The sequence below is a fragment of the Poeciliopsis prolifica genome, unplaced genomic scaffold (assembly GCF_027474105.1).
Source record: "Poeciliopsis prolifica strain line A6 unplaced genomic scaffold, Auburn_PproV2 SCAFFOLD045, whole genome shotgun sequence".
NCBI classification, from domain to species: domain Eukaryota; kingdom Metazoa; phylum Chordata; class Actinopteri; order Cyprinodontiformes; family Poeciliidae; genus Poeciliopsis; species Poeciliopsis prolifica.
This window is the reverse complement of record NW_026562420.1, coordinates 4,537,486-4,549,013: the sequence shown is the minus strand read 5'-3', so window position 1 is coordinate 4,549,013 and position 11,528 is coordinate 4,537,486. Positions and strand designations below refer to the sequence as shown.

The 11,528-nt window shown below is 38.9% G+C and overlaps 1 protein-coding gene across 10 annotated transcripts in view; it reads left to right on the top strand.

The window, feature by feature from the left end:
• The window catches only part of ablim2 (actin binding LIM protein family, member 2), an 84,813-nt gene that overhangs the window by 5,488 nt on the left and 67,797 nt on the right, over window positions 1-11,528 (top strand). Inside the window, exon 1 of one of the 10 annotated variants that reach the window (XM_055056636.1) lies at window positions 29-350. The exons of the other annotated variants lie outside the window; for them this stretch is intronic. Within the exon in view, the coding sequence (XP_054912611.1) occupies window positions 338-350 (13 nt within the window). The 5' untranslated portion in view covers window positions 29-337. Of the gene's footprint in view, window positions 1-28; window positions 351-11,528 lie in introns of those variants that run through there. 10 annotated transcript variants of the gene reach the window in all.

The following is an 11,528-nucleotide window of genomic DNA, read 5'->3' as shown; positions in this document are numbered from 1 at the left end:
GATGGCAGTCTAACTTGACTCCAGCGGCGCTGCCCCACGGTGCACCCACACCCAGCCTGCGCCTTGTGCTGATCGCGGGGGGAAACCGGAGCAGCTCCGCAGTGGATCCCACGCAGGACATTGTGTTGTTGATGCGGCTGTTGGTGGAGGTCTGAGCGGCCTCAGCAGACAGGGACACCCCGGAGTCATCCCCCTCTCGTCCCCATCACTGCAGACTGCTGTCTAAGGCTGCTGCTGCTGCTGCTGCTGCTGCTGCTGGCATCATCCATGTAGGCTCATTGTGGACGGAGTTGTTTACTAAGCATCATCTGATTGACGAAAACATCTGACTGCTATCATGAGCAGCACTGGTAAGAAAGTCATTGCTAAAGGGTTTGACTGCTGGTAGAATGAGGGGAATTTCATTGCTATTTCCATCAGATCTGGTGTTGTGTTGATCAGCACTTCGTGTGTTGTTGCTCTGTCATTGTTTATGCTATTTTTCGTTTCTTGAGTAAACATTTTGTCACACTTATGCACAAACATATTGTTTGTTAATCATATTTCTTTGACAAATCAATCATGTTTGCTCATTACAGAGGATGTGGTGTACAGAGCTTTTTCTCTAATGGGACACTGCAGTCACTCCTTGTTCAGACTGAACCCCGGCAGGTCTCTGTCCTGGTGGGCTGCTGCTGCTGCTGCTGCTGTCACAGCTGCTTTTGTCTCTGTCGATCCTAATGGAACAAATAAAGGGAACCTTCATCTAAACCCTGCCCCACTGCAGTTCTGAAAGTGCACAGTAATAAAAATGCACGTTTTAGTCAATGCTGCAACTTCCACAATATACACATGACAAGAAAAAAATCTAAACATTTTGTCACATTAGAAGCACAAATGTTGATATATTTGATTGTATTTTATTTGACAGACTAAGACATGCAAAAGTAAGGTGAGAGGAAGATGTTTTTTCTCAATAAAATTTGAAAAGTGCAGCACTCATATGTGTTCCTTTTATCTGGCACTCCTAAATAAAATCCATCCTATCCAGTTTCATTTATAAGTCTGAGAATGACCAAATACACAGAGTTGACTCTGTGTGGAGTATATTGACCTGTTTTGGGATCCATTCTCAGTCTTGGGCCACTTGCTACATGACTTCCCTTTTTCCTGTTATTCTACTTTTCATTAATGGCCACTAGTGGCAAAAAAAAGAAAGTTCAAAATGGAGGTCACATCTATCCATTTTAGCTTCCCTTTATTGACTCCTTGTTTAATCCAGAGTAGAATTTCAAAGTCTTCTTCTCACATATAAAACACATAATTATCAAGCTCTGTTATATATCAGATTGTTCCAGATGTTCCATCACTTTGCTCTCAGACTTTATGTTTACTGGTGGTTCCTAGAGTTTCTGAAAGTAGAATGGCTCCCAGTTATAGTCCATGAGGTAGATATCCTGTCTACCTTCATTATAAAGCCTATACTGGCTTAGCTAAACTGTCTCTGAAGTTACACTACAGGAGGACATGATGGCCCCTTTTCCTAACTGCTACTTTCTCCTACTGCTCTCCAGTCTTGCATTATTAGTTGTTATTCCAGTTTTTAACTTCATATTCTGTGTTTTTTCTTTTCATTGAAGCTATGTCTGCTGTAGTGTTTAGCTGTGAATCCTTCCTGGGTTAACATAGAAAGTACTCCTAGATCAATGGCTTTGTTTTTATTGTGTACCTGCTTTGTCTCTTTTCCACATTCTACATGAGAGAATACTACAAACATCTCAATGTAATCTACTGTCCACTTTCTCAGAGCTGCAAGTCACTGGAAAGCTGGAATAAAAAACTGAAAGTGAATACATTGTTTCACAACAATAAAACTGGAGTATATATCAGATAGTGTAGTGCCGTATGACAAGGTATGAAAACATTAGATATTTAACCTAAACTGAAGCGTTACGGTACTGTGAAGAGATTTGAGGCTGATTCAGAAAAAAGATGATTTGTACAGATAAAGGCATAATGAAGAAGGTTTCTGTTAGACAAATTCATGGGATTAAGAGAGCAGCTGTTAAAATGTCCATACAAAGCAGCAAACAGTTATTTGAAGCTGCTGCTGCCTCCAGAGCCTCAAGGTGGAGGATCCTCCAGAGGCTTGTGGTGCATCAACCTACTATTGGGCCTCTAACCAGCTCACAAGCAGAAACAGTCGCAGTAGATTAAACAGACATGTAGATCAATTTTCAAACAGACTTGTTCACTAATGACTGCTGTGCAACCCTGGATGGTCCAGAGGGACGCAGTAGTGGATTGGTGGTGGACGGCCACCACGTTCCAACACAGCTGTGATGTCAGCAAGGAGGAGGTGGAGTCATGCTTTGGGCCCAAATCATGGGGAGAGAGAGAGAGATGGTCGGCCCCTTCAGAGCCCTGAAGGTGTTAAAATGACCTCAGCAAAGAATATGGATTTTCTGACTGATCATGGTTTAAAAAGAAGAGCCGTACCTTCCGTAGCAAAATCATCTTCATGCATGACAATGAATAAAGCAAGGAATATCACTGTGTCACTGGCTGCTATGGGCATAAAAGAGGAGAAACTCATGGTGTGGTCACTATCCTCCTCTGACCTCTGACCCTATTGAGAACCTTTGGAGTTTCCTCAAGCAGAAGATCTGAGGGTTGATGCAGTTCATATCAAACAGCAGCTCTCGGAAGATATTCTGACATCCTGCAAAGAATTTCAAGCAGAAACTTTCCACAAACTCACAAGTTCAATGGATCAAGAATTGTTCAGATGATATCAAAGAAGGTCCAATGTTAATATGTAACTTGGTATGTTAAGATGTTTTTGATTGAAATAGCTTTTGATTTTAATACAAGTGACCACTTAATGCTGCACATTCAAAGAATGACCGTTTGCAGTTCTTTATAATCCCTAAAATATTTTGAAAATTTCCTGTGCATAATAATTTTCGCATTTTGAGTTTTTTATTTTTGAAATGGGGAGCTTTGTTCAGTAAAATTTGATTTATATTGTAATAGTTCTTGACATGAAAATTATACTAACCATCATTTGCATTGGCCATTTAATAAAATCTGAGAAAATATCACTTGCATAATAATTTGGAACACAGTGTGTATTTTTATGAATCTCTGCTGTAAAGCAGAGATTCATGTTCTGCAAGAATTTGATTGAATATATGTATGTGCACACCAGTTTCCAAAATTGTATAGCCTCATTGTATTGTTCCAGTCTTCTCCTTCATGCTGTCCTGATTCTCAATCTCATTTTGTTTGAGCCAATAGATTCACAGAAATCTATTGGCTGAAGAATATCTAACCTAGTACAAACAGTGCACTGTAGCCTGATCCTCTAGGAATCCTGTCCTGATCCTTTCTTGGTGTTTCCTCAAGTCTTCACAAAGCGTTACATCCTGTCTTGAGCTTTCCATCTACGCCTGTTTCGATGTGTTTGTTTCACCTGAATGTGAAACACTTCACCTGATAAGTCTGCATAAAACAGACTTGGCTGGATGATGGTACCCACAGCTAAACCCTGTAGTGATCTTATGACTTTCTGTGGGCATTCTGTCAGGTCCTACAGTCTAAAAAGTGTTTTTGACTGTCGTTCATTTTATGGACCAATTTACATTAATCTTATTTAATTCATTTGGTTTAGTGATGACAACTTTCCTAAGTCGACCAACTCCATTTACAACTCAATTTATTGAGTTGGATGATCAATTTACCTATTTGTTTAACTTAATTTCTTTAGCATTTTTAATATGACAAATACAAGTCACTCTTTCTTAAATCAATTATTTTTTCCAATAATTCAAATCTATGACTAAATTATACAGAAAGTGAACTCAAACTTTTAAGTCATTTCAAACTAAACTAAACTATCCAAAATTACATTATCACTCATGTTGTACTTAAAATACAACTTGAATTTAAATCATTTTAAATGCATGTTTTAACATGTTATTTTAGTTTTTCAAAGATCTTGTACATTGAATAAAGAAAATAGCTGAACCAACTTCATTGTATGGCTTCAATTGGTAATGAGTACCATATTTTCCGGACTATAAGTCACAGTTTTTTTTTCATAGTTTGGCCGGGGGTGCAACTATACTCCGGAGCGACTTATGTCTGAAATTATGAACACATTATTATTTCATATCACATGTTGTTTTCACACTCAACCACAAGATGTCACCTGGTTTTCCTGTTATATGTGTGTTAAAAGTTCGTCCGTTTGTGTAGCCTTACATTTCAGATGGTACATCTGTTCATTTTGTAGTTCCACTTTTATGTAGCTTAATCCCGTGTGTATGAAATGTGTGTGCATTTTTACTATGCAAGTGTACATTTTCATGTCCGATATTTGCATTTATATCAGTTATTAGACCAGGAGGTGAAATCATCCTCATGTTTCTCGAGCTACCGATAATCCAAGAGTTTACTTACAATATCTGAAGTCCTATAATATACTTGCCAGATATATATTGTCATTATAGTTGTATGTGAGTAGATGTACCGTTAATTCATATTTTTTGACAGCTTTTGTCACTTGCATGTTTATTGCATTTGACCGATAATTCATATGAGGTGTTATGGTGCCCTCCAGTGGATTTCTGTGATACTACAGGACATTTTCATCCTGCATCTATGTGTAGCCAGTTTTGGCTATTAATATGCACCTTTATTGTTTCTTCTGTTTCAGATAACCACACACACATATATACACACACCCATGTTAGAGGGCATGTTAGTCTTCTACAAAGTATTAGTTTTGCTCTATTATTTAAACAGTTTTAATCATGTGCAGACTGACATGAAATGATAAGATGATGAACTCTGTCAATGCTGGCTGCTGGCTGAACCATGGCAAAATGACGACTATCAGTCCCTCGCCATATTGATACGATTGTCTGTAAGTCACACATGGATCATCTGATTGGCACCAAACTCCTTGGTTCACCTCTAAAGAGTCCAATAGCATTGAAATGGGATTTAGCTCCACTGCGCCCCCTAGGTTAATTCTTCAGCTATATGTCCTCACTACATTGACCGATCTGCACCAGATTTTTTGTGCATCGTTGGGGAGCGCTGCCGAATGCGTCAGTGAGTATCGCGTGGCGGACAGGCACAGAAACTGCATGAGAACTCCCGCGATGGCGAGCGGGCGGCGGCGCTGGAACCCCTGTGGAGGCCAATAAGCCCGAGCGACGCTATTTATTTTTTTATTTTATTTATTAATTTATTTTGTTACTCAAATTCAAAAATACATTAATCCCAAAGGGAAATTAAATGTTGTTTTTACTCAGTAATTTTTCAGAGCTATTGTTGATGGTGATGGTTGTTGAAAGGAAAGATTTATTGCAGCAGTCTGTATTACAGTGAATCTGAAGAAGCCTCTGACTGAAGACTATTAATATCACACTATGAGCCACTACGAAGCAATAACAGGCAGCGGGAAACGACAGAAACTTGCCGAGATCAGGCTGTGTTTAGCGGGGAAGACACATCAAATGTGACCCAATGTCCAGGTTGCATTCATCTAACCTGAACGTCACTGATACTGGACAAATATTCCTATCCTGCATCCTGATACACTCAAGCAGGAATGAAAACCACAATCAATGAGTATCAAGTTGCTAAGATGCTCCTCCGGTCAGACAACAAATTCAAAATCGTAAGCTTTGCTCCACCGTTAGCATCCATGTTTACTTCTGCAAACACTGAGCACTTCTTCTTTTTGTGGCAGTTGGCAGAACACTGAGAACGCTGATGTTATTGCGCCCTCTACGGCGCATGTAGGACACGTTCAGGTGGTTTGCCTGTTCACTCTGGAGAACACATACAGGTCGCGTATATTTGGAAGTGTGAATGGCCCTGGCAAAAATAAAATCTGATTTGACAAAAAAATCAAAATCAGGTCACTTCAGGCTGCAGTCTGAACGTAGCCTTAGATTCCTCAGGAAATACAGTCTGCTCTGTGTCTTCTAATAGATGCTTCACTGTCCAGTCTGTTGTCCAGATGGACACTGTGGTATTTAAATTCCTCAAATGCCTCCAGTTCGTCTCTCAGGATGGATATAGAATTTAACCTAATCCTGTTTTCCTGAAATCAACAATTATTTCCTTTGTTTTGTTCACATTCAAGATGAGATGATTGTTTCTGACACAAAGCGCTCCACCAACTTTCTGTACTCAGCTTCTCGTACACCTGACAACTGCAGAGTCATCTGGAGATTTCTGGAGATGACAGAAGTCAGACTTGTGCTGGAAGTCTGAAGTGTCCAGAGTGAAAATGAATGGTGAGAAGCCTCCCTCTGTTTCTTCTGGACTTTCTGAAAGAACAGACCAGACTGATTAGTGTTAAATGCTTTAGAAAAATCAAAGAACTCGATCCTCACAGTGCTGCCTGCTTTGTCCAGATCACAGAGGGTTTGTTGGAGGAGGTGTACGATGGCATCATCAACTCCAAATCCACAGCAATGAGTAAACTGCAGGGGGTCTTTATATTTACTTGTCTGCTTAGTCAGGTGGGCCAAAACAAGACCTTCATGATGCGGGTTGTCAGGGCAACAGGTCTGTATTGATGACAGCTTCAGGACTCTGGGTTGACACCATCTAGACCTTGTTCCGGTTCAGTCTCTCCAGCTGCTCTTCATCTGACTTCTAGACACAGAAAAGTGGGATGGGGAGGTAAAGGGAGCAGCAGCATGTTCTGAAGTCAAACTTGTGGAAGCAAAAGAGTCCATGACTGAGGTGGAAGATGAAACACCTGAGGTTTGACAGGAAAGCTGTGGTTCAGAGGAGGGTGGGATGTCTGTATGGATGGGGACAGGAGAGGATGATGATGATGAATTTGTTCCTGAGCTGAACCTGTTTAAAAATGTGTTCAGCTCATTTGCTCTGTCAAGACTTCATCTATCTGATCCTCCTTTTGCTTGAAGCTTGTAATTTTCTTCATCCCTGACCACACATGTCTAATGTTGTTCTTCTGCAGTTTCTTTAGACTCAGAGGACAGTATTTCCTGCTCCTCTGTGGTCCTCTCTGGTTTTTTCTTGTGTAACCTTCCTGGTATCTGTGGCATTTTCAAGGCTGGCCTCAGCTCCAACCACTCACCTACAATCTGTTAGTTCATCAGCAGAGGGCTTTGTCTTCTTTGCAACCTTCTCTAGTTTTTAAGCTTCTGTATCTCACTCAGTAGTAGTCAGTCCATCTTGTCACTTTCATCATCTACCTACATCTCATCTCTCCTCTCATGTCCTTGGTATTCTCCTCTTGTCTCTGTATTTGGAGTAATTTGGTTTTTTGCAGTTTCCCCTGGACTTTCCCATTTTTGTAAGTTTTTGTTCTTCATATTTGTATGAAATTTTCAACAACACCTGACATCTCTTGCCTGCTGCATTTGGGTCCCCACTTCTCCCACACATCATGAAACAGCACAACACCATCTTGGATATTTTCTAAAGCAAACGTGGAGCGTGTGACATAAGTTTTTATGCAAATATGTCACAAATTACGGCAATGGATATTTGAAAATCCAAGTAATTGAACTACTGAGAAACAGTTTTGTACAAGAACCGGTTCTCGATTCCCATCCCTATTTTTGCATTATAATTTGTGCAGTGCAGAGCAGTGAGACTGAACTGTGCAAATGTCTGTGTGAGCGAACAAAGATCTGAGATGTGTGACTTTAAATCTCACAAACACTCACTCAATAGAGTTCTGATACACACTCAACTTTGACAACTCCTGTTCTGCCACATACCTGTCAAATTCAGATGCCTTGTTGGCTTCATTTATGAGAAGCTAGGCGAGTTCTGTCCAAACCTGAAACTGAAACATAATTGAACAAACCATCAGGACTGGAGAAAGGGAGATCTGTTTTTTTCTTGACTAAAAATGTATTTTTGCTGAAATGTATTTTTACTCAATAGCGTGCTTTAAATGTCTTTATATTTATTATGTTATTATGATTTTTATAACTATTATGATTTTTCACTACTCTGATTTTTTGGTGTCCCTACTGCCCTTAGTTCCCTCAGTGTAGTGTGTCATGCATGTGAGCAGCAACTGGAACTGGACTTAAGGGTGTAAATTATGTTCATAGCTGTAAAATTTGTTCTTGGGTTTCTCATAGAAAAAGCTGCAGTCTTACAACTAGCATAGCTAGTCAAATATAGTTAAACATTTAGGATATGATGATAAAATACTGTGTATGACTATTTGCTGGTCTTATTTCTAATCTAACAAGTTAAAAAATTCATTCTGAAATAAAATCCAACATACTACAGTTAAAAGACAAATTTGACTGGATTATTTCTGCAGTTCATACCCACCAACGCCAAGTGAAAAAGCAATGGACACAGCTCCTGTGCATACGCAGAGAGGATGTCACAACCTTTTTACTGGGTAAATACGAACTGAGCTCACTGGTACAAACCCCTAAGCTGGTGTTTCTCACAAACACACTCAGAGCAGTAATTAGACCTGGAGTCTGGTGTTGGTTCGTGACATTTCCCTTCACCCTGCTGTTTTACACAGGCCTTTGATGATGTGGGGAATGGCATGTTGTTTACCCTCTCACTAGCAGTTTGTCCACATGTGACTTTTCAGAGGTGCGAAACATATACTCACCAATAATCACCAATAAAATCAATTTTGACTCAACACGTCAATAAATCAACCAATATTTGTATTTTTTATGAAGATTTTGGTAATCAAGTCACTTCAATGATTTTCTGCACAGCAAAGTTTGTTCAAATTCATAAATACTTCATTAATCCCAAAGGAAAATTAAATTAGTTAGCACTAATTTAGCTAGGAATATTTTATGACTGGGAATGGGTCACAGAGTGACAAAAATAGAAATATAGGCTTGCCTTCACACACATGCAAACTTGTGTTATTCCATATATCCAGGGTTTAGAATGGATACCCACAGCACAGCTAGTACAGCTTCAACTTTTCTGACAAAACCTTCCACAGGATTTAGGTGTTTTTAGGAATTTTGATATTTCAGATCACATCTGCTAGGTCAGATACTAATGATGGTCGAGAAGGCCTGGCTTACAGTCTCTGCTCCAATTTATCCTGTGTTGTTCTGTGAGGTTCTGTTCAGACTAGAGAAGCTCCTCTACACCAAACTTGTTCATCCATGTTTCTCTAAACTGTGTAGCTCATTAATCTATCAAAATCTATAATCTATCGAGTTACTGTAGACAGTGATAGCTGTTGGCAGGAATACAGACGCTTGTAGAAATTTGTATCACAGTGAATCTGAAGAAGATTCTGAGTGAAGATACTCACAGCCTTCCCCAGCTTTTTTACCCTCTGTGGCATGACTTTTTGATTTTTTGGGAAAAAAGTATATTCCTGTATTCTTTAGGAGCTTAGTGGTCCCTAATTATATTTCAATCATAAAATCAGACCCTGACACCTCCCAGAATCAGATTTGGGTTTGTTGCCTCAGGGCAACATTGTGCTACCAGAAGTCTGGCAGAGTTAGCATCACGGAAGATGTTGCCATCCGTCTTTCTCCCCTATTATGTGTAAAACATCAGGAAGAAATTGCTTCCTGATGTGAAAAAGTGTCAATCACTCTTCTGGTACTTGATTATTGACATACCTGTGAATCACCATCTGTTTATGTGATTATCTATGGGTTGTAGTAACCAGATTCACAACTTGTCGTTTGGGCTCCAAGTTCTTTTTTTATTTTTTTTAAAAGAATTTGTAGTTCTGATATATATATATATATATATATATATAATATATATATATATATATATATATATATATATATATATATATATATATATATATATATATATATATATATATATATATATATATAGGGTTTTTTTTGTTTTTGTTTTTTTTGTAGAATTTGAGCCAAACAGGAACATTTCCACCAGCTCCCATTTCTGATAGATTTGGTTGTGGCATGACTTGCCCTGTGTAGATTTTCTAGTTGTATGGAACACTATCTGCACTAATAATCCATATAAAGTACCCTGCGGCCCCATTTCAGCCTTTGCCTGCCTTGGAATAGGGCCATTTGTTCATTGATGAGCAGCTTATCACCCTTTTGGACTGAAGTTAGTTTTGAGGATAAACAAACAATGAAATAATGGTTGTACAGTGGATCCTCATGTTTTCATCGGAAAAGACCCCCAACTTATGAACCATGCACCTTTTGTCCATTAAATGATCTTGCATCCATCTCCTCTTGCTGTTACTTATTAATAAAGTTAAAAAATTGGCTGTGATAGGTATTTTGTAATCAACTGCAAATCAGTGCACTAGAATAATATTGTCTGAACAAAAGGGCCTCAACTGTGCAATGTTGCCCTGAGGCAACAAACAAAAAAACACAGTTTTAGCATATAAATTATACATTTTTTTAAAATGATCTACAAAGCTTCTTCACATACTCACAGTAAAGAGTATTTTAGTTAGTTACCCAAAATTTAAACATGAAGAAAAGTGACGTATAACTTACAAGTAGGAGTTAAGGTGTACCATGCAACTCTGCTTCATAAAAAGGACTGCCCCTCTTCCAAGTAAATGGTCACATGAACCTCAATGCCTCTTTTAATTGGACAAAAATATGTCTGGTGGTACTTTAACCCCCCCACGAAAAAAAAATTATAATAGGAATGGCAATGTGAAGGTATGTGGTTTGTTGCCTGAGGGCAACGCCATGCCATCGAGGGTTAAGCCTCTGTGTCTCACCCACTAGTCAACAATAGTAGCCACACAGGCACACCTGCTAGAAAGAAACAAACTCTCCCAGTACAACAGTTTCATTCTATTATCTGAGAGATTACCAGGCGACTGTGCTAAAAGGTGTTTCCAAAAGTGAGTAGAGAGTCCGAGCAGAGAGACGTTTTGAGTACAATCATTACAAGTTTTGAGAAGAAAGATATGAAGTCCTGCTTTTGAAATGAAAATGTAAGCAAAAGTATGAGTTTTGAAAGCAAAAGACATGAAATCCTTCTTTCAGACTGAAAATGTATATTCTTGGATTGCAGCAAAAAAAAAAAAATTCCCCCATACAACTTCCTGTTTGGTGTAGGGCATGGGAGCAAGAGACTTTTCTGTAGACCTTGAGGTGTATTAGAAGTGTACCAATTATCATGTTTCTACAATGAAGTAAGGTCAATGCATATAGTGTTTCGAAAGTTGCCAGGCAGCTTGTTAACCTGTTTCTGTTGTGATTTTTCCAAATTCCCTTAAAATACGTAAATTTCACACAAGCGTAATGACTGCCAAGTTTGGCGAATTTTCACATATGTTAAGGCCTCCAAAAAGTCAATTAATTTGAAGGAAGGTGAAAAGAAAAACATTATGGTTTCAATTGGCCTTCACTGCACTCAGCTGCTCAGACCTAATGAATGGTGCTTCCTGGCTGGCTGCTTTGCTAACACCAGCGCAGAGTGTGTCAAGTAGCATTGTGCGTATGGTTTTCATCTGTTTAAATTTATGATTATTTTTCTGTTGTTTAGTCATACCAGCATATTGTCTTATCATT